Source organism: Pelobates fuscus, chromosome 7 (assembly GCF_036172605.1).
Source record: "Pelobates fuscus isolate aPelFus1 chromosome 7, aPelFus1.pri, whole genome shotgun sequence".
Lineage (NCBI taxonomy): Eukaryota > Metazoa > Chordata > Amphibia > Anura > Pelobatidae > Pelobates > Pelobates fuscus.
The window spans coordinates 182,098,992-182,122,899 of record NC_086323.1 but is presented as its reverse complement, the minus strand read 5'-3'; the positions used below and the strand labels follow the sequence as shown (position 1 = coordinate 182,122,899).

The window sequence follows — 23,908 nt, the reverse complement described above, 5'->3', positions numbered from 1 at the left end:
ATGTTCATAGCTGGACAGAACACCTTACCCATGTAGGGGCCGGGTTAAACCTTATCCGGGAAGCAGGGTTGGCACTTAACCTAGCAAGTGTCATATAGGGATGGCTAAGGTACAGTACCTTGGCCACAGAGTAGGGAGTGGTCAGCAAAAACCTGAACCAGCCAAAATAGAAGCAGTAGCCAAATGGCCAACCCCCCATACTAAGACTCTGGTCCTAGCTTTCTTGGGAACAGCAGGGTATTACAGCAAATTCGTACCCAATTACAGTGCCCTGGCCAAACCCCTCACCAATTTGACCTCTTAAAATCTCCCTAGTCAGGTAGCCTGGGCCCCAGAGTTTGAGCAGGCGTTCCAACAACTAAAAATGGCTCTAATTAAATCACCTGTACTTGCTGCTCCTGATCCAACTAAATGCTTTTTTGTTCACACAGACACTTCTATGCTTGGATTGGGGGCAGTAGTGAGTCAAGTCAGAGCAGATGGCGGCGAACACCCGGTGGCTTACTTAAGCAGAAAATTACTACCCTGAGAAGTAAGCTATGCCGCCATTGAAAAAGAATGCCTGGCCGTGGTGTGGGCCTTTAAAAAGCTACAGCCGTATTTGTATGGGCAACCCTTTTCCTTACTCACACATCACAACTCGTTAGTGTGGCTCAGCAGGGTAGCGGGAGACAACGCCAGGCTGCTTCATTGGAGTTTAGCGCTGCAGCCCTTTGACTTTACCATACACTACTGCCCTGGAAAACTAAATGGCAACGCTGACGGGTTATCCAGACAAACTGAACTTGAAAAGTGATCTTTGAGTACTCCCCTGGACATCCCCAAGCCGATCCATTGGGATCAGACTGTGGATGCCGGCTTGTGTTTCTGGGGAGCAGTGCGGAAAAACTAGCCACTTATTTGTATGCAAGGCATACAAATACATACAAAACAGACTAACGACATATTGTTCGTCAGTCGAACTAACTACCGAACTGTGAGACCACCCAGGGGGGTCGTGTGCCTCCAAATGACTATATTCTAATGGTCGGATGGCCGTCGTTCGTATAATCGAACATGTGGGGGTGGCCATCTTTGTTCACGAACAGACAGCAGTGTTTGATCATCGAGCGCATGGAACTATAATCGGACACTCGACGGCGCAAACACCGCTGAACTTCCATCCTCTCATATGTTCGTTCCCCTTCACCCATACGAAACGAACAAACATAAGGCACACGACCACCTATTACATGAACAGTTGCATTCGTTATTTTAATTGTAAAAACTCATTAAAAAAGACCGGTCAAAGCATACAACCACCTGGAACTGTTTTGGGACTTCACCTCGTGGTCGACCGGTCTAAACTTCACTCGAATGGCGTTCCTATTCTACCGAACGGATCTGAGCTGTATTTCGACAGAGTGGGCGCTCAGATCCCTGCTATTCGATGAAGTATCTTTCGTGGAGTTCTGACTAATAATATGAGTTATGATGGTTTGAAATATTGTTTTTTTTTCTGTACTTAATTTAATAATTTAATTAAAGAATTGTCCTTAGTTATCTTCCAAGTACCGAGAAGAAGACTGGGAAATGTGACTTTGTGCCCTGTCCCCAACAAGGTCCACCAGGGGAAAACCACTGGAATGTAATTAAAGAAACCTCTTGCATGGGGAATTGTATAAAAGCCAGCTGTGGCTCAATAAAAACCAGTTGACTCCCAAAGCTGTGTTTCGTCCGGTTATTGGGGAAATTGGTTAGGACTGCCGAGCTTCTCTTGGATATTATACAGGTCTACCAGAGATTATACAGGTCTACGGAGATATTGATGTGAATATTGCAACTCCGCTACAATGGGGATACTGTTGTACACGTGAGACATCGCTTAACATAAATGTAAATGTTTTAAAGCAAACAATCATATCATTGGTAAAAGGGCAGTTTGTGTATGAAAAATGCGAAAAATAAAATAATATTTTTTTTTTTAGTAACCACTTAGTCACCAGGGTCTGTGACTAAGTGGTTACTAAAAAGACTGGACATTCCTCATTTTGAATACACTGGGTTATCTACTTTTGAAAATTGTATGCAATCATGGGGGTAAGTTTAATTTCTGGGCTGCCATACAGACTCTACATAGACCTAGCAAACCAAATTGGTCAAATTTCAATGCATATAAACAGAAAAGTGGAAAGTCCTATATTTGTCCCTGTAACTTTCCAAAACCACATAAACCCTGTACATGGTTTGGACTGTAGTACTAATCAGACATTGCTGAACACAAATATGTGAATTCTGTTGCAGAACTTGGAAAATCACATTTCTTCTCACACTTTTTTTTTATATTATGCAAATTAAATTATGTTTCATATAACAAAATATTTGACGTGAAAATTAAATCCCTTTTTCTCCTGAACAAAAGTATATACATTAAGTGTGGGTGCACTTAACATTAAATAGGTAAACTATGGTTGAACAAACATATAGCTCAAATCGTAGGTTTTGTTTTGGTTCAGAATTTTTACAATTGCCTCAGTCCTTAAGAGGTTAATATAGCGTTACTAAAGTAAATCAGCAGTTCACATATTAATACACAATATCATTAAAAAAATTCTGTCATTAAAGAAAACTATGTCTAGAAAAAATATTTAAAAAAAGAACTAAAATAAATTATAAAATTATACAGATTTGTCATGTGTCACTAAGAAATACTAAGGAAGGAACAAAAAAATCTTATTAATCCATCACACAAAAATTATGTTTTAATCCTTGTGTGTGAATGCAATGTTACTTTTGGAGGTTTAGCAAATAGAGTATTGCAGCAAACATGTTACGATTCTAAATTTTAATCATGCTGTATGGATAAATCTGTAGAACTACAATATTATCTATAGACATTTTAATATTATATAAAATTATACACCAGTTATATAGCTTTATTTATTCTTTTACACCATATTGTTTTCACATGCATATTACATGTGAAAAATGCATAGCAATACATTTATTTTTAAAGTTTTCTTTTTATAAGTAAAAAGCAGTTTGGGGAATTACAATGATTTCTAACCAAGACAACTATTCATTGACTCGTTCAGATCTATGAAATTAAATACAAATAACATTATAAATATTGTGAATACTTTATCTAATAATTAGCTTAAAAAAAAAACTATTTTTATCAGTTTTCACAACGTATATAAAAATAATTCATAAAACTATTTACATAGTAAAATAATGATAATTGTTTTTTATACTTACATAGACATGGCTTTCTTGTTCTTTGTTCTATTCAGTATTTTATCAGAATCAGTTATACAACAGCAAGCTCTATACAATTTAATACTAAAAAGACAGTTTGCAATGATCTTAAGTAGCAGATATATATGAAGAGAGAAGACTCACTGCAAAATGATGACAAATAACTAAAAACCCATACCTTTTCACAATCGTCCTTTAAAACTAAGTACATACAGGTAACCACGTCTTGAAAGGCTTTGTGGAAAAGTAAGGCCCTTGCCATTGTGTATGCAAACATACATTATTTTACGATGCAAATTGAGCAGTTGAGGTGCAGAAGAAGACAAAAAAAATATGTCAAACCAAAAATAAATCCTATGGTTCCTGATGTAGGATTTGCATGTCCTATATTTACAAGAGAAGAGCTTTGCATAAGAAAATTAACTCGTATTTTCCACCTAAGTACTTAAAATTATGTGTTAGAAATGTAAATTAACAGGATGATGTGGAAACCTAGTTATTTAAATATGAGCCAATGACTTCCACTATCATGCTCTTGCTCCCTTAATGAAATAATTACTCCTTAAACTAAACAGAAACATATATTTGATTCAAATGAAATATATTTATGTTGCATCCGTAACTAGAATCATAGAATCACTGTATAAAACATTCTATGTGGTTCCTCTTTGGTATCTTTACAATTTAAGTCCAGTTCTGATTATAGAAAAATGACAAAGTATTTACTACATTTGATTTCAATAATGTAGCTTAAGAAAATAGTTTAAATTTGATATTCAAAAACAAAGTAGCAATGGACAAGCATCCTATCACTTATGTTGAGTTATGGATTGCTTATCATTTTAACATTTGCTAGACTGGAATAGTGGGTATCTCTCTGGTTGAGAAAGGTGATGTGAGTGCTAAGCAAAGAGGGTGGATTTGATTTAAATCAAGTTGATTTAAATCATGATTTAAATCACTTGCCAATTAGACTCAATACATTTTTTAAACATAAAGACGCATTCCTGCTGTGATTGTTTTAATCCTTAGTATTTGCAACAAAATGAAGATTTCTAGAATAATAACTTTTCAGATTAGTTGATCATTGACATCAGAAATTATTTTGTTAAATATACCAGTAATTGAGCCCAGTGCAGATGATTTACAGACCTAATTACAGAGTATTATAGGCAAAAAGCACTAAAACAGTCAAATCTCCCTGATGGATTTAGTCTAGTGGAGGCGGTGTTGGATGGAAACTCACATGATGCATATATAAGACTAAACGGACTAAAGATATTATGCTAATCTCTTGCTTTCATAACTCAACCAAGTCTATCTGTCCTTCTTACAAGTCTTACACCTCTCAACTCCTCCCTCTCACTAATCACATACTCTGAATCCTGTCTCCTCCACACTCACGTCTCCATTCCTCCATCCCTTCTTGTTAGCATGCAGAAGCTCCTGGTATTCCGTTTGGAACAGAGAAAGAGGTGTTATTTAAGTATTTCTCAAAAAGATGGTGAAGAATCACCTCTTCCTAGCACCCCGGCTAGAATTGATACACCTTCAAGCAGAGGAGATGTTGCTAGTCCAGCAGCAATCAGATCCTGGACGATCCCACACATTACCACCGACCTAAGGAGGCGACAAATCCCCTACCTGGTACAATCAATTCTTATGACACACAAGACGTTAACCCTGCACGTATGATCCCAGCACATTGGGGAAACAAGGCATATATATGTATGATGATGTATCTGTGATGGTCAGATCCAGGGATTCCAGGTAAATCGGAAACTGACCATCCCTTGGTTGGTTTGGCATTTGGAATATGTAGAGATGTTTATTTGTGCAGGTACCCATACAGAAGGGATTTTGTCCCAAACAAACGGACGAGCACTCTCAGGCTCCAGGTACCAGCACCTCTGAACTACCAGAGACAATTGATATGAGTAGTTGAATTGCATATAGACTGTTGCATATATGTTCAAATGGTTCAGGGCACATGACAAACCATGTGTCCCAATACAACTTACAAATAACGTACTCACCATCTGTACACACCAATGCATTTTCAACACTACTGACTCATCCTTCCAGACTTGTAGTAGATTTTTTTTTTTTTTTTTTTTTAATTCTTTATTTTATTGTGCACAAAAGAAATACCAAGATGTGAGCAATGCCACAACAGCTATTGCCAGCTTTTAGGTCAACATTGAGATACATGTTTGGCATATTAGTACATTGCACTTTTTATATGTTATGTAGATTCATCAAGGATTATATCAACACGTCAATTAGAAAAGAAGGCAGTCAGAATACTGGTTCGGGTTGTCGTACTGACTTTTGGTAAATTACAGGGTCACAAGCTGAGCTAAGGTTACTTTTCGATTACAGAAAGAGAGCAAACAACAAAAAGAAAACAAAAACCTAGATAAACATTATGACTAGTTACGAGTTAAACAGGCCAGGCAATTGCTTTTCTACAATAGCTCACTGTCGTCTGTAACAATGGAGTAATCGTTAGTCTCACTTGTGCAGGATCTGCTGAGCTAGTGATAGATGTGTTGCACTACATAGGATACAGGGTGCTGAAAAACAATACCTGGCGATTGCATGTTTCTGATTAGAGAGACATTGCGTATTTGCATTTAACTGGTAATCTGTTGTGGATTCGTCGTAGATAAGTGTAAAAATTTACGTCATACTATACTAGTCGAATGGGGGTCTAACACTTGGGGTACAGTCTACAATGACCTCTGTGCCCGCAGCATCATCGCGGTGCGGTGAGAACCGTGAAGGAAAGCTTGTGTAAGTGGATAAAGCGAGAAAAAGAGAAAAAAAAAAACAAAAAAAAACAAAGACAACTTGAAACATCAAATGTTACTGGATTAGTCCATCTCGAGTAGCCGATGCCGGCTCCGTGAGCTTGATAGGCGTATCAGGAATAGTAGCAGTGCTACACTAGGGCCGTGGCAAAGGAGGGTGGATTGTCCCTTCAGGTTCCCTAGGTTAATTCAGGCCGGGCCCGGTTTCTGGGGGGCGAGAGTGGACTCTCTCGGAACAAATGTCTCGGTAGTGGCCGGGTGCCACTCATGGGGCTTAGAGGATGAGCGGGGTTGCCGCAGAGAATTTAGAGGTAATCCCAAGGTCGACAGGTGTCTACTTGCCTCTTGCAGGTCTGCTATTGAGTACGCTGTGTCTCCGTGGAGTACATGGAGCTTACAAAATGAGCGCCACTGGTATGTGATATGGTGCGCACGAAGCAGGGTGGTGAAGGGCCTCAGGGCCATGCGCCTCGCCATAGTTTCTCAGGATAAGTCATTATAGAAGGAAAGGGTCATGCCCTCGAAAGTGAACGGAGTGCTGCCCCTGATGGCTGCCATAGCTGCTCTTTTGTCTTGTAAGTTCTGGAATTTGACAATTAGATCCCGTGGCGCTGCCGCTGGGGCCATTGGTGACTTGGGAATCCGAAACATGCCATCCAAGCATGTGCCCTTGATCTGCTTGGTCGGGATCAAGGTGCTCATCAGACGCCTCATGAGATGAGGTAGTTCGGTGTCCAGGACCGTTTCAGCTATGCCCCTGATTTTGATATTTCGGGCGCGGCGCGAGTCCTCCATTGCCGCCAGCTTTTGCTCCAGAAGCTGGTGCTGCTGTTGCAGCGATTTTAGATCCTGCTGCATCGAGGACATCTGCTGCGTATGGGTGCGGGTGTCTAGTTCCAGCGTGTCGGTGCGTTTTGCAAGGCCTTGGATTTCCCTCCGCATGTCCGCCACATCAGCCTTGATGTTCTGGCGGAGATCCGCCAGCAGTTCTTGCATGACCGTTTTCGTGACCGGGGCTGAGTCCGGTTGCGGTTTGGGTGGTGCTGGCGCCTGTGTCGTGTGTAGGCATAGCTCTTCGGGATCCGAGAGTTGTTCCTCGGGTTCATCGAAGTCGTCCAGATAGGCGGCCATGTTAGGCTCTATGGCGCCATGCGCTCGCCGCCACAGTTCCCCGATACTTGTGCCAGGCCGTGGCTGGTCTGGTTTGAGCTTCTTAGTCTTCCTGCCCATTTCTGTGTTGTTTACCAGGTAGGGTCAGGTTCGTCTTCCAAATTGGGGGAGAATTTGAGGGTTTTTTGTCAGTATTTTGTGCTGAAAAGTCACGGAGCTCTCAGTGCGTGCGACCAGTCAGTTCGGCTGTCCCAGACTTATAGTAGATTTACTAAAGCTCTGGAGCTTCAAAGGGCTCCCATACAGGTATCATAAATACACCTTCAAGGAATATAGCATGCCCTCACTTACAGTCAGCACAACAGAACCATCGGCTGTAAACACACTCATAGCCAAGATTTGCAGAGGGGTTTTTACTTGGGTTTTCCAATCTCCACCATTTACAGCATGGCACTAAACACAAACACATTGGTATTGTCACAAGGAAATCTTCCCTTAAACAAAGACTAACCATAGACTTATTGGCACCACACACCTCCGCTACCTCAAGTCTCAACTCCCTCATACCCTCCGAGGAGTTTCCTTACTTTACAACACCATTGATCTACCTTTACAGCTATCACTCAAGCATGGGTTGAAGCTTGGTTAAGTAAGACCAATATCATCAATGCAGTAAACGGCTACCATCTACACTGGCACTTACATGGCATAAAATGGGCAATCCTTTTCCCGCTCAACTTTCGGGCTACAGATTAGCCTACTATCGATATTCGCAGATACTCTGTGCTGGTTATAATAACATATCCAGAGGCCTTAATGGCATACACTATCTAGAAGACTTCTTGTTGATCAAAGATAACATATTTTTCACTAGAAGCCTCACGGCAGCTTAGTCCGGTTGACCACTTGGGCGTCCCAGTACCCCATAAGAAACAGAAACAGAAGGCCCAGACACTATCATACATTACTGGGCATACGACTTGAGTCAGCATCCATACACGCAAGTTACCACAAGACAAATAGGGAACATTCTCAACTACATCAATCACTACCACCTGCTTAGTACTTACAACCGTAAGGAACTACAATCCATACTAGGTCCCTAATTTTGCCATGCCAATCATACCACAAGACCACGCTTTCACATCCAGAGTACTTTCCCCTTTTTTCCATAGTTCCAACATGACGATCAGAGCATGTCCCTAGACACCCCAGCAACAGCAGACCAGCACATGGTTGGGGGGGGGGGGGGGGGATTTCTTAACCACTTGGCATGGTAAAAGCATGTTCCTTAAGGGGTTAAAGAATCTCATTGGAACACGACATAGCTCAACCTGTGTCATAATATTTCTCCTAGGTTTTGCTTATTTTTGCCACGTTAAACTATCTCACACACTATTAATTATATATTTTACAGGCATTCAACAACACAGGATAACCTATGGCCAAAACTACCATAACTTCATTCTATCATACCAGACAAAAATATACTCAGAGGTTTTCAGGAATCCATTCCCCCACGTTCCTCTCAGAGATTACCAATAGCCATCCAAATGTTCCATCCTTATCGGACCTATTAGATCTACAACCATTCAATTATACTACCAAGTCGGCCATTACCAGCCATGCACACTGCCTTCTATGCCTTTCTCAGGCCAGAGAATCCACAACCATCACCACCACTCAGACAGATCAGACAGATCGTCTTCAACGATCCCACGTACGTAAACACATATATCATTACCTATTGGCTCTAACAGTAGAGATAACATACTATCCTACCCACAACAAATGGTGTCCACTTGCGGTCCTAGATTCCTACCTTCAAAATCCTTCCAGGAATTAAATACTGTAATGCATTGAAGGAAATGTCTGGTTAATTTGTTTATATTTGTTGACTGTATTAAATCTTTGATTATTCATTTTTGCCCTCTTTATTTACAGGCCTACCGTATCGTCGGTCTCGGCACATCACAACCGACTTGCTCCCTTTATACTATCCTACGCTTATGCTGGATCCTTACTCCATATACGGCTATTTGCCCCTTACCCAAGTATTAAGGCCGTTTGGCCTGTATTTGTGGGAGGGGCTTAAATTAATGCACTCACCTATATAAGGGACACCCCTTACCTGACTCATATCGCTTGAGGTCAGCATCAGAATGACCCTCCCACCCACTCCTCATTTCAACACTTTCTCTTTTCTTTCCATTTACTTTACTTTCTTACTCCTTGGTGGGCCCTCTTTATTTACAGGCCTGCCGTATTATCGGCGTCAGCACACCACAACCGACTTGCACCCTTTATACTATCCTACGCTTATGCTGGATCCTTACTCCATATAAGTCAACCCGCGCTGAGCAATCATATGCCACCCTTGCGCTAGACCTGCACCCTTGCGCTAGGCCTGCATCAAGGCCTATAACGCGTGTATGTCAGACTCTGACCCTGATTTTGACCCTGCCAGGTGCTCAGATACATCATCACTAGATACAGTGTCTATTGCTAGTGATGTATCTGGTATCTGTGCCTGCTAGTCCCCCTGCCAGAAGGAGACGTGCTGCTCCAGCTGGCAGAACTGCTGAGGAGTGGGTAGTGCCTCATCGCCAGAGGCCAGACATGCCATCCTTTACTGCAAATCCTGGCATTAATTTGGATTTCACAGGATTTAGCGCTCAGCAGTTTATGGAGGTGTTTCTGGGCAATGATGTATTGGGGAACATTGTCGCCCAAATTAATTTATATGCCCATCAATTCCGAGCTACAAATCCGGACTCTTTTTTTTGGCAAAGCAGCAATGGGCCCAAATCGATGTGCCAGAATTTAAAAGATTCTGGGCATTGACTATGCTGGTGGGCATCATAAAGAAGCCCTCCATCCGCTCCTACTGGAGCAGTAGCCCCATCTGCTCTACCCCCATTTACTCCCAATGTATGTCAAGGAAGAGGTATGAAATGATTCTGCATTTCATGCACTTCAGCGACAACAGCCTGTGTCCCCATAGGGAGCATCCCAGTTTGACAGGCTGTACAAAATCCGCCCCCTGACTACCCACTTTGCTGCCAGGTTTGCAGAGGCTTATACACCTGGAAGGAATATATGCGTGGATGAATCCCTGATGAAGTATAAGGGAAGGCTGGGATTCACGCAGTATGTTCCTTCCAAGCACTCTAGGTATGGTGTAAAGATGTATAAGCTCTGTGATAGTGAGACTGGGTATACTCAGGCCTTCCGGGTGTACGAGGGAAAGGATAGCCACCTTGACCCTCCAGGTGGCCCAGAACATATGGGAACCAGTGGCAAGATTGTCTGGGACCTGAAATTCGCCCTGATGAATAAAGGGTACCACTTGTATACTGACAATTTTTATACAAGTGTCCCTTTGTTCAAGCTACTGTACTGTTTTGATACAGTAGCTTGCGGCACAATTATAAAGAACAGCACAGGTTTCCAAGGACAACTTGCACGCACCCGGCTACGAAGGGGGGAGACCTCAGCTCTGCGCCTAGAGGAGCTGTTGGCAGTTAAGTACAGAGACAAGAAGGATGTATACCTTCTTACCACCATCCACACTGAGGGGGCTGTGGAGGTCCCTGTACGTGGCAGAGCTGAGAGAACGAGGAAGCCAGTCTGCATCAAGGCCTATAACCGTCATATAGGTGGGGTTGATCTGGCAGATCAGCTGCTGCAGCCCTACCTAATTATACGAAAGACAAGGGCCTGGTACAAAAAGGTTGCAATCTACCTAATGCAGATTGCAACCCACAACGCTTTCTTGTTGTTCAAAAAAGCAAACCCCGGGACGCAACTGAGATTTTTACAGTTTCAGCTCCAGATCATTTCAGGGATTTTGTACCGTGATGCACCTGCTCCCCGGGCGGTGATGGGAGAGAGCAGAGTTGGGTCTACACATTTTATTTTTAAAATTCCCCCTACTGCGTCAATGCAGAATCCCCAAAAAAGATGCAGGGTCTGTTCTAAGAGGGGGCAGAGAAAAGATGTGTGTATATTACTGTCCTGATTGCCCTGGACAGCCTGGACTCTGCATTGGGGACGGCTTGGTGACGGCTTCAAACGATACCACACGCTGGTCCATTTTTAATTTATTTTTTAACCTTTGCCTTTCAGTTTTTTTTGGGTGTCTTTTTCTTTTTTTTTTTTGGGGGGGGGGGGGTGGGGCGTTTGTTACATTTACCCCGTGCATGGGGGGCATGGGTGTCCTTAGGAGGCCTCACAGAAAACAACCCGGGGGGTGTTTTCTTGCAATAACCAACTGGCTCTCCTAAATCACAGTCAAAAAGCGGTGTGCGTGTGTAAAATTGAGGATTGAACAGTTACCTCCACACACGTTCTTCAACTTTTTTTATTTTTTGTCTGGCTAAAAAAAAGTTGCATCAAAGCACTCCACATGCAATAGCTCGGGGTGTCCACGTTTCAAGTATGTACCCTTTTGTGGCGATATATAAAACTGGGGTATGTGATAAGCCCCAAGCTAAAGATACGCCTATCAGAAGAAATACTCTCAATTTCAACTCAAATTGCAAGTCATACAATTGTAACCGTACCTTCCCAAAATCCTGGCAGACCTATGCATGGGGGGCATGGGTGTCCTTAGGAGGCCTCGCAGAAAACAACCCGTGGTGTTTTCTTGCAATAACCAACAACGGGCTCTCCTAAATCACAGTCAAAAAGCGGTGTGCGTGTGTAAAATTGAGGATTGAACAGTTACCTCCACACACGTTCTTCAACTACTATGGGGTGTCAACTTTTCAAATATATGCGCGCTCATGGCAAGAAAATACATTGGGATATCTGATAAGGCCCCCAAAAGGTAGATAGGCAAACAAGATATGTAAAATGCTTCAGACATGTTCCAACTGGGACATGGGTGCATGATGGCCAGCTGTGTTTTTTTTTTTTTCATCATATTTTACTTTTTTTATTCTAGTAAATTTTATGATATGATGAAAATAATGGTATCTTTAGAATGAACATTTAATAGCGAGAAAAATGGTATATAATATGGATGGGTACAGTAAATGTGTAAGAGGCAAATTACATCTAAACACAACCACTGCAGAAATGTAAAAAGAGCCCTGGTCCTTAATGGTAATAAAATTTAAAAATGGCCTGGTCACCAAGGGGTTACATAAAAAGTATACAAACATAGCCAGGATTCAGCTGTAAGAATTTGCAACACTTACAACAATCAAATAACACACATTCATATAAAATGTAAGTTACTTAGCCAGTCAATGGATGAATAAGTAGATAACGCCCTAAATCCCACCGTATTAGGGAGCTATCTACTAAAAGGCTGAAAGACCTAAATTGGTCTTTCAGACAAATTTACTAATACTAAGTAAGTACTTAGTATTAGTAAATTATGCCCCTACTCACTATACCGCGAGTAGGGGCATGTCTAGTAAACAGCCACAGGCTGCTCACTGTAATAAAATTTTTAAAAAGCACATTCCCCCTCCCGAGCCCCCACCCGTTCTGCGCAAGTGGGGGCTTCTAACCTAAAGGGGGGACCTAAGGACCCCCAGCCCCCACCCCTGAACGGCGGGTGGGGGCCCTAAAGTAAAATAGGGGGGGACCTATTGTCCTCTTCCCAGCCCCCACCCAGCACCAAGGGATATTGGCGTTGGAATCAGGTAAGTGTAAAAAGGATTTTTAACCCTTTTATGGATGGGGAAGGAGATGCGTAGGTGCTAGAAATAAATCTTTGTATTCCTAACACTAAACTTTTCATTTTAATCCTTCTAGAGTTAATATCTTAATAGGCAAGCTTTATTTATAAATAATAAAAACATGTTAATAAAACATCCTCCACATTTACTGTCCACAGAAATGTTCCTATATCATCAAATAATTAAGATGCCAAAATACCAGATTATATTCTAGTAAATATATCCAGGACTCCTCTACATGCTCAAAAATATATAGCCAACACACAATATATTTACAAATATATGTATAAAAAAATAAAAAATAAAATAGGGCAATATAGCTAGCACACCAAGTTGTATTGGATTAATAGTTGAAGTTACAAGAGTAATAAGATACTATACTTATCACTTATTGCTCAAGCTCTGATTTTCACATATCAGTGCATGTTGACAAATTACAATAAAATCCATAGTAATAGCATAGAAAACAAATATACTCACCAAGCTTTATGTAGACACTGGAATTTTGTTTTGCCACCAACTATGCTGTTCCTTAAACTTGGGTCTTTGGTAGATTGTGAAAAGTCATTTTGGCCAATGCTACAGCACCAATGTTGTTGTTGTTTAAATATGTATCCAAGGCAAATTCTCAATTAAGTTATTCCGGACAGGGTCACGACACCATTTATGTTGTGTAATTTTCTCACCACCAATACCTCCAATTGGTATCCCTTGAGTAGTGTATTAATACTAAATGTAATATCCCATTGTCCTTTCTTCCAAGAACTAACATATAACTATATCCCATGTTCATATACATATATTTCTAGTACTACAAATATATTGTACCCAATATTATAATAAATTAGTCAGCACCACCTTTCTTAGTAGAGATAAACTTTAATTAAAATCTCCCCATTTAAATATTACAGAAGAACAAAGTAAGAGTTACAGTGTTACAGATTTACTTGACATTCATAACACTAAAACTTTCCATCTATCCAATACTATCTGTTGTATTGTGTATGTGCTATATGGATGTTTTGTACTGTGTAAGACTTACTAGCTTAGTCTATCTGATGTGTTCTGAGTATGTTCTATAATTAAACTAATTTGTTCCCATATTTTAAATAGCTGGTCTAATTGATATGTAAATTAGATTTTCTTTCCCAAGGAATAAAGTATTGTCCATCCTGCCATTGTATTTTCCAAAGGATGCAACTATCCCTTCCCTTTACCCTAAGATAAGTTTTTCTAAACCCATAACCTTTGAAGCCTTAATGGCATGTAAATGTGAATTACTAAACATATACCCCTCTGAGGGAAAAAAAAAAAAAAAACTCAACTCCTCCTGTATATGTATTCCTCATTCCTGGGTTCTCTACCAGAGACCTGGGAATCTGAGTGTTTTGTTCAGTATCTTCTGGACAGCGATCTCAGATGCCTCACTTGGAATCTGTTAAAGCCTCTCCCTCAACTTGAGGGTCACAGCACCATGTGCTCCTATCACAACTGGTTACTATTGCCTTCACTTTCCACATCCTTTCTAGCTCCTCTTTCAGTACTTTACCACCTTCTAATGTTTATTTTTCCTGATGTCATAGTCACTGGGTATTGCCACATCACTGGAGTCTTCCATTTATTGTCTACCACCACAACATCAGGTTGGTTTCAGGGCCGGACTGGCCCACCGGGATACCGGGAAATGTTGGCACCTGGGGCCGGTAGGCCATGTGGGTGTCCTGCGGCCGCATGGAGAGCTTGGATGGCGGCCGCAGGGGAAGCTCTTCTTGCGGCCGCTGGGGGAGAAGGCTGTTCTGTCTCTGCTCCCCCTCCCTCGCGCGCTAGAAAGAGACCGGGGCAGGAATATGACGTCATATTCCGGCCCCGGTCTCATTAAGCTGCACGCGAGGGAGCAGAGACAGAACAGCCTGCTCCCCCAGCGGCCGCAAGAAGAGCAGCTTCCCCTGCGGCCGCCATCCAAGCTCTCCATGCGGCCGCCAGCACAGCTATCAGTCTGCCCACCCACAGGTACCAAAAAGAATGTATGTCAGTGGGAGTGTGTGTGTCATGCTGTGTGTGTCTGTCTGTCATGGTGTGTGTGTCTGTGTCATGGTGTGTGTCATGCTGTGTGTGTCTGTCATGCTGTGTGTCTGTCTGTGTCATGGTGTGTGTGTGTGTGTGTGTCTGTCTGTCTGTGTCATGCTGTGTGTGTCTGTCTGTGTCATGGTGTGTGCGTCTGTCTGTGTCATGCTGTGTGTGTCTGTCTGGGTCATGGTGTGTGTGTGTGTCTGTCTGTCATGCTGTGTGTGTCTGTCGGTGTCATGGTGTGTGTGTGTGTCTGTCTGTGCCATGCTGTGTGTCTGTCTGTGTCATGGTGTGTGTGTGTGTCTGTCTGTGTCATGCTCTGTGTATCTGTCTGGGTCATGGTGTGTGCGTGTGTGTGTGTGTGTGTCTGTCTGTGTCATGCTGTGTGTATGTCTGGGCCATGGTGTGTGTGTGTCTGTCTGGGTCATGCTGTGTGTGTCTGTCTGGGTCATGGTGTGTGTGTGTGTGTCTGTGTCATGCTGTGTGTGTCTGTCTGGGTCATGGTGTGTGTGTGTGTGTGTCTGTCTGTGTCATGTGTGTGTCTGTGTGTCATGCTGTGTGTGTCTGTCTGTGTCATGCTGTGTGTCTGTCTGTGTCATGCTGTGTGTATGTCTGGGTCATGGTGTGTGTATGTCTGGGTCATGGTGTGTGTATGTCTGGGTCATGGTGTGTGTATGTCTGGGTCATGGTGTGTGTGTGTCTGTCTGGGTCATGCTGTGTGTGTCTGTCTGGGTCATGGTGTGTGTGTGTGTGTGTCTGTCTGTGTCATGCTGTGTGTGTCTGTCTGGGTCATGGTGTGGGTGTGTGTGTCTGTCTGTCTGTGTCATGCTGTGTGTGTCTGTCTGTCTGTGTCATGCTGTGTGTGTCTGTCTGTGTCATGGTGTGTGTGTATGTGTCTGTCTGGGTCATTCTGTGTGTGTCTGTCTGGGTCATGGTTTGTGTGTGTGTGTGTGTGTCTGTGTAGTGTGTGTGTCTGTGTCACAGTGTGTCTGTATCATGGTGTGTGTGTGTCTGTCTGTGTCACGGTGTGTGTGTGTCTGTCATGGTGTGTGTGTGTCTGTCTGTCTGTGTCATGGTCTGTGTCATGGTGTGTCTGTCATGGTGTGTGTGTGCCTGTCATGGTGTGTGTGTGTGTGTGTCTGTCATGGTGTGTGTGTGTGTGTGTGTGTCTGTCGTGGTGTGTGTGTGTGTCATGGTGTGTGTGTGTCAGTCGTGGTGTCTGTGTGTGTTTTACTCACCTTTTTTTTTCAACGTCGTGCTGGTCTCTGCCTCTATGACTGAGATCATCAAGTTTTATGATCTCAGCCAATCTGCACTGACACAGGAAGCGCCTCTAGTGACCGTCTGAGTGTCTGTCACTAGAGGTGTCACTAGGAAGCAATGTAAACACTGCCTTTTTTCTGAAAAGTCAGTGTTTACATTCAAAAGCCTGCAGGGACAGGCTATAGACACCAGAACCACTACATTAAGCTGTGTGTGCGCCTGCTAGCTAGTGAGCTTGCTTGCATGTGTGTGTGTGCCTCCTAGTGAGTGAGCTTGTGTTTTTATGCCAATGCGCTTATGTATATTAGTGAAATTGTTTGTCTATGAGGCTGTGTATCAATAAGCTTGTGTGTGTCAGTGAGATTGTCTGTGTCTGCATGTGAGTATGCTTACTGTATAATTAAATGTTTTACTCTGAAAGGACCAATATTTTATATTAGAAAAAGCAATATATATATATATATATATATATATATATATATATATATATATATATATATTTGTGTTAAGGGCTCATGATAGTACAGAAGATACAAACACTGATAAGTGTAGGATGGTATTAAAAGAGCAAGTCGGTTGTGGTGTGCCGGAACCGACGATGAGGTAGGCCTGTAAATAAAGAGGGCCCACCAAGAAGAAATGTAAAGAGAAAAGGAGTTAATAATGAGGAGTGGGTGGGAGGGTGATGCAGCGCTGACCTCAAACGATATGGAGCCAGGTAAGGGGTGTCCCTTAAGTAGGGAAGAGGTGTGTCATATGCCCCTCCCACAATTACAGGCCAAAAGGCCTTAATACTTGTGTTAAGGGCTCATGATAGTACAGAAGATACAAACACTGATAAGTGTAGGATGGTATTAAAAGAGCAAGTCGGTTGTGGTGTGCCGGAACCGACGATGAGGTAGGTCTGTAAATAAAGAGGGCAAAAGTAGAAAATCAAATTTATTACATACCAGCAATATACATACTTTAACCAGACATGTCTTGAAAGGCATTTCTTACTTCTTGTACCGGGTTAGGTATGTATCTAGAGTAAGCCGATGATTTCCAGCGCCCTAGTGACTTGATAACATGAACTGGAATGTTTGCACTGGATGCTGTGGAGGCCGCTCCTATGCGGAAGGAGTGGCCCGAATAGTTAGCTGATTTGAGGCCCAGCTTTGTAAGTAAAGACCTGACGTGTGTCATAAAGGTGGTGGTAGTGAGTACCGAACCTTGTAGACTGAAAGTGGTTGAGATGGTGGTTCGTGTTATGCTGGGTATATGAGTCCAGTAGTTTGACGGGCCTCCACCTGTTGTGAGTAGGATAGTACTTAACCTCTACTGAAAGTGCATGTTGACTGGTTTGGGAGTGAGGCAGAGTCAAGATATAATAGTCCATATGTTTTGTTAAGTGTGAATGAAGTAGGATGTGAGTGGACTGTGTTGTGCTGATGGCGGTAAATTCTCTTGGTCTCAAGAAACCATAAACAAGGCTACGTATATGGCGGTTTTAACGATGAGGTTTGTGTTGTTGGCAAAGGGTTTAAATCTAGTGAATTGTATAAGTCTTTAAAAATATGGAAATCTATGGGTAGCCTCTGGGCCGTACATGGGGGTTCGGATCTCTGAATACCCCTAAGGATGTTCTTAATTGGTAGGAGGACACTTGATTTGTCTGGTTGTAAAGTTAGCATGTGATGTTGGATGCCTGTCAGATATGGTTTGATTGTGTTGTATGATAGTTTGAGTTTGAGGTGGCAAAAGAAGCAAAGCCCAACCAGGATGTCACGATGAAAGGTTGTAAGATGTTGTGTTCAGAAAGGAATCTTTAAATCAAATGAAAGCTCTATCGTAAGTTTCCCGGGTATTAGTAGACAGTGCTAATTGGGACAATGTTCTGCTATGTTGCATAATAGCATCTAGTCCATTACTAGATGGTGGAATAGTGGGGTGTTCGTGGCTGTGAGTGCGGCTGACGGGAGTATTTGACGAAAAGCCTGGAAATTAAAGAGAGACAAATTGTCAGCAGCAGTGTTACATACACCTGGAACATGAATACAAAACAAGAGAAAATTATGACATGCAGCCAGCCAAGTGAGTTTCCTCAAGAATCTCATAATAGTCAGTGATTTGGATCGGCCTTGTTTATAATGTGACAAGTTACTTGGTTGTCTGAGTAGCAACGTACAGACGAACCTGCCCATAAATGCACCCATGCCACGGCAACCGTCACGATGGGATATATCTCAAACAGAGCTGAGGTAGTGGAAAAACCCTCCAGGTCCTGAACTTCTGAAGGCCAGCTGCCCCAAAGCCATTCGTTCCTGAAAAATTGCTGCAAAGCCTGTGGTAGACGCCGCGTCTGACCAAATGGTAGGTGAGGAGTCAGACAATTTTGGAAGGAACATGCTTTTACCATTCAAGGTGGTTAAAAATTTTCTCCACATAATTACGCCTGCCGAGGCTTGGGTATCCAGGGGTGACCTGTGTCCATCATGTCTAAAAGTGGGAAACATGTAAAGGAGTTGTGAGATGAAAGCCCGGCCTTGAGGTATGATGCGAATGGCAAAATTCAGTGACCCAAGCAGAGACTGTAATTCTTGCGGTTGCAAGTACCGAGTTGTATGTAGAGATTATGTTGATCAGAATGTTTTCTACCTTGGGCGTGGCAGGCTAGCTTGCATGGTGGCTGAGTCTAGTATGATACCCAGGAATGTGATGAAGGTATCTGGTCCTTCAGTCTTGGTGGAGGAGACTGGGACACCCACCTGTTTGAATAGACTGATTGTTTCTTTTAGGCTACTGGGAGGGGAAATATTCTCCTCGACCAGTAAGAAATCATCCAGATAATGTATAACTGTAGGGCATCTGGCTATATTTAATGAAACCAGCATAGGGTTTCGGCGAATACGTCGAAAATGGCCGGACTACTTTGGAACCTAAATGTTAAACGTGAGCAAAATAGTAGTTCCCTGCCCACTTGATACCATGCAGGTGACACAGTGTAGGGTGGATAGGCAGTAACTTGAAAGCATTGTGATATCAGTCTTACTGAGCCATGCTCCTGCCCCTGCCTGCATGATAGCCGTAATGGCGTGATCTATGGTGGAATATTGCAGTGAAAATTCCTCAGAGGGTATGAGGGAGTTCAGACTAGGAGTGGCAGAGGTGTGAGGTGTTGATAGATCAATGATAAGTCTCTGTTTGTGAGAAGATTTCCCCGTGACAATACCGATGGGGTTTGTCCGCTATGTGGTGAACGGAGGGGACTGGAAGGGCCCCCATAGGAAGTCCTCTGCCACTTCCTGGCTATGAGTGTCTCCACCGCTGTAGGGTTTGTTGTGCGGATTGTAAATTAGGACATTCCAGGATTCCGGAAGGCATGTGTATGAGGCCTGTGTGAATCCTTCTGATAGACCCGAGATAATGAATTCCACCAAATGTCTAGATGGATGATGTGGCAGTAATGTCGTAAGTACAGAAATGTTTATTGATGTTAAGTATAGTTTTGGGATACATTTTATTTGGACACAGATTTAGCATGTGCCCTGAAACAGATGGCTGGAGAAAGTGATTGCAACTCAACCAGTGCTGGAGGGGTCGCAGCGGCCGACCCAGCCATGGTAAGGGGTGTAGTGACCGATTCCCCAGGGGTGATACTGGCAGGCTAACTAGGCCTGAAAGGCGAAAAAATTATCTTGTTTTGTGACAGGTGAGGCCCTGCTAGTTGCCAAGTGGCTATGAGAGGCTCTGTCTATGAGTTGGCGCGAGGGGTTATTGAGGCCACCCGTCGTAGTGGCAGGAATCGTAGGCCTCTCGGTGATAGTAAAAGAAAGCAGGGGGAGGGAGTGACAGGTGAGGCCCTCTCTATAATATTGCGAGGCGGCTAACTCACGTGTGGCCCGATGGCGTTTGCCTCCGAAACGTTGAGGCGGGGTGTTGGCCTCGCGGACCACTAAACGATAGGCAGAAATGCCAAGAAGGGAGGTACCTATTTGGGCCTATACCCCTAACTTGCCATAGAAGAATGAAACGTATGTGAACTACAACGTGAGCAGGCTTACGTACCTGGTAGTATGTATGAAGTTTTGAGATTCGACAGGTATGAAAACCTGGATAAACCTAAAAAGGGATAGAGTGAGAATGGATCCTGTGAGACCTGTGTAATCTGTATAGGCTGGGATTAGGGCTTCTAGCAGTATGTGTGGGTGGTGTAAAATCTATGAGTATGATAGTGACATGACTGCCCATGCTTGGTGACAAGCGTTACGCTGAGTCCGATACCTGGCAGCAGGGGATTGGCCGTGTAATGTGTATATATGGAAGGTGATCAGATGATATGCATGTCACTAAACTGATCTGGGAATGCAAGGGACTTTTTAATGTGAAGTGACAATATGCAGAATCATAAATGTTGCTGTAAAGTGACGTATGAATGTATGAACCAGAACGTGTGATTCAAAAAACGAAAGTCTTGTGAGACGTATATGCCGTGTTCTTGAATACTCGTGTTACGTCGTCTGAGTGTGTCAAGAAAAGGCCTGAGTTTGTAAATGCCATGTGAAATTATGTGAAATGACAATCTATGCAGAAAATGTTGTAACGTGATGTATGAGTGGTTGAACCAATGAGTGTGATTCAACCCGAAACCCTCTGTGGAAGGTAGGACCGTGTTCTTATATACTCGTGGTATATCGTATGAGTATGATAAGAAATGGCCTGAATAGTTAGTGCCATGTAATCGTAATGTACATGGTTGTAATAACATCATATCTCCATTATACTCTTTGAAAATAGGACCGTGTCCTTGAACTCGTGGTATGGCGTACGAGCATGACAGAAAAAGGAGCCGTAATGTAGGCTAACCATAACAGTAATATACATGTAATATCTGCATTGTAAAATAAAATAACTATTATTATTAAAACCATATATATATATAATAAGCAAACTGAAACAAAATAGACAACCTAAGATCGTGTAAAATAAGTATTTGAAAGTTTAACCGATTACTGTGCAGGAAACGTATGATTGGTTGGATCAGTATGTGTGATTCAACCCGAGTATGCATGAAAAGGAATTAAATCCTTGTGTCATGGTTAACAACAAAGAAATGAGGCCTGTAAAGTAGGCTGATTTAATTGTAATGAAATGGAAAACTCCAGTAAGCGTGGGAGTCCAATGGTCTATACAGAAATGTTAGCTGGTTTCATACCCTGATGTAATAAGTGATACCTTAAAAATAGCATGAAAATGATCTGTCTATTTAACCAAGCAACTTTTTAACCAAATTTAAATACATGAAATGATGAAATGTAACTCACGAAAAAGATCTATGTGAATACATAGCAGAATAACCGAATCCTAGTATGAAGGGAAACAGAAGTTAGCATGAATAGCTTAACCGTATGCATTTTAATGCGAACAGCAATTGTGCATAGAATATGCTATGAATAAGTGCCGGCCAGAAAACACAAACCGAAATGACAATCGTTTAAATGAAGCAAGGTTGTTTTTTACATGAAATGCAATAATGTCTGAGAAGCCTGTAGTACACTGAATGACCGGTAGGGGTCAGTGTGTAGGCGAAAATGCAGTGGTTCGATGGTTTGTACATGAAATGCAATAATGTCTGAGAAGCCTGTAGTACACTGAATGACCGGTAGGGGTCAGTGTGTAGGCGAAAATGCAGTGGTTCGATGGTTTGTACATGAAATGCAATAATGTCTGAGAAGCCTGTAGTACACCGAATGACCGGTAGGGGTCAGTGTGTAGGCGAAAATGCAGTGGTTCGTTGGTTTGTACATGAAATGCGATAATGTCTAAAAAGCCTGTAGTACACCCAAAGACCGGTAGGGGGTTTAAACGAATTATATGCATGAACATGCAATGGTTTTAGAACAGACTTAGACAAAATGCAGCCGTAAAGTGAGGACCTGACCCGTGCATGGTGCCGTGGGACTGATGCCTGGCATAACGGGTAGGTTGACTTACAGTTTGTGAGTCACTTGGACACCATCCACGGCGATGGATTGAAGAAAGAAGGTGGTAGGCCGGAAAAGCCTGTGGCTAGATTCCTGACACAGCTCTGCTTAAAAAACCTCATGGAGTAATCAGGTAAAATGGCGTCTGGATGACCCGGAAGTGGAAATGATGCAGCGCTGACCTCAAACGATATGGAGCCAGGTAAGGGGTGTCCCTTAAGTAGGGAAGAGGTGTGTCATACGCCCCTCCCACAATTACAGGCCAAAAGGCCTTAATACATATATATATATATATATATATATATATATAACTCAATCATCTGGGGTGGCAAGACATAGCCCTACATATTACATGCAACAATATATGGCGCAATGACTTATGGGGCTGGCATAGATTTTTTTTCCAGGGCTGCTTTGTATCCCCAGTCCGGCCCTGGTTGGTTTGGCCAATACTTGCTTGTCTGTCTTGTCTCAGAGGCCTCTTTCCACAGTCTGTTAGTATTAGTGTCTCGTGCTGTATACTCCTGCATTTTCCAACAAATGGTAGGATTTCATAATGTGAGCCACATCCACTATCTGCCTGTGGTACATACCATGGAGAGGTTTGTCTTGACATGGAACACTTTTCTGCATCCTCTATCTGTTGTTTTCAATTATAAATTTATATTTATTTCACAACTGAAAGGTAAAGGAGGACACAAGGCTGGTGCAATAATTTTTGGCTACACAGACTGAAGCATTTAGCTGCAGTCTCGTCCTCCCTCTTTTTAATTTCTTACCCCCTTTATGCGTCCCATCCCCCATTTTTCTTCTTTGTGTGTCTCTTATGTCCCCACAAGCACCTTTTGTGTGCCTCTTTAGTGGGGTGAGGGATTTCCAGGGTGGTAAGTCCCACTTGCCAGCAGGAACAGCTAGGCTGTGTAATAGAAGGAGCATCGAATGACATATATTTGGGTAATGAAATAAATATTTATGAGAAACAAGTAAACAGATTAAAATCATAAGATAACATAAGGCATAAGGACTGTGTGAAGAGATATAAAATACAAGCTGGTCCCTCATGGTATTGTTGCTGTTGCAGGATTTCCCTCCTGGTGGAACAAACAGTTAGATTTTACCTGAATCCCAGGATCTCTGCTGTAGCGATGTCTGTGTAGGGTATAGTTCCCCAGGGTTGGTCTGCAACCCAAGTTGCTGAAGGGTGCTTGCGATTTCTGATGCGTTCGTGATTTTTAAAGTCCCAGTGTCGCTGGAGCTTATCAGGCAACGTGGGGTACCCCACTTGTAAGGTACATTGTGAGCAGAGAGTTCCTTAGTCAGAGGGTGCATAGATTTTCTGCAGTCCAGTGTTGCCTTTGACTTGTCTAAGTAAAATTAGTTGTGGTCTTCAAATCGGTATGGAGACTTGTTGCGAGTTGAAAGCCATAAAGGTGAGGCAATCTTGCCCGTTTTACAAGCAGATAATGATGTCCCTGTTGGACCCCACAGTGGCCCTAGGATGGAATTCTGTAGCAAACCTGACAAACAGCCATATAAGAAACATCAATGCAAAGGCATAGAATACAAAAAATGGGGGTGCTCACTCTAAAGCCTTATTTCCAGACGCTAATAAATCAATAGACTATAATTATAAATGAGAAGCAACACCAACTAAATAAAATGTACTTTATTATAAAAGATCATACAAGATCATAAGTATCACAAAATATGCATCAATAAATCTCAGCATGAGCAGAACTATACATATACAATAAATGTATCA

At 42.5% G+C, this 23,908-nt stretch overlaps 1 protein-coding gene across 2 annotated transcripts in view; it reads right to left on the bottom strand.

Moving 5' to 3' along the window:
• The window catches only part of RGS21 (regulator of G protein signaling 21), a 261,589-nt gene extending 258,087 nt beyond the window's left edge, over positions 1-3,502 (bottom strand). The window contains exon 1 of one of the 2 annotated variants that reach the window (XM_063426953.1): positions 3,416-3,502. Coding sequence is in view for 1 of the 2 variants with exons in the window: in XM_063426952.1 (XP_063283022.1) it covers positions 3,238-3,245 (8 nt within the window). In the remaining variant the exon portion in view is untranslated. Of the gene's footprint in view, positions 1-3,237; positions 3,360-3,415 lie in introns of those variants that run through there. The other variant, XM_063426952.1, reaches the window with a different exon arrangement.
• Between the last annotated feature and the right edge of the window lie 20,406 nt (positions 3,503-23,908).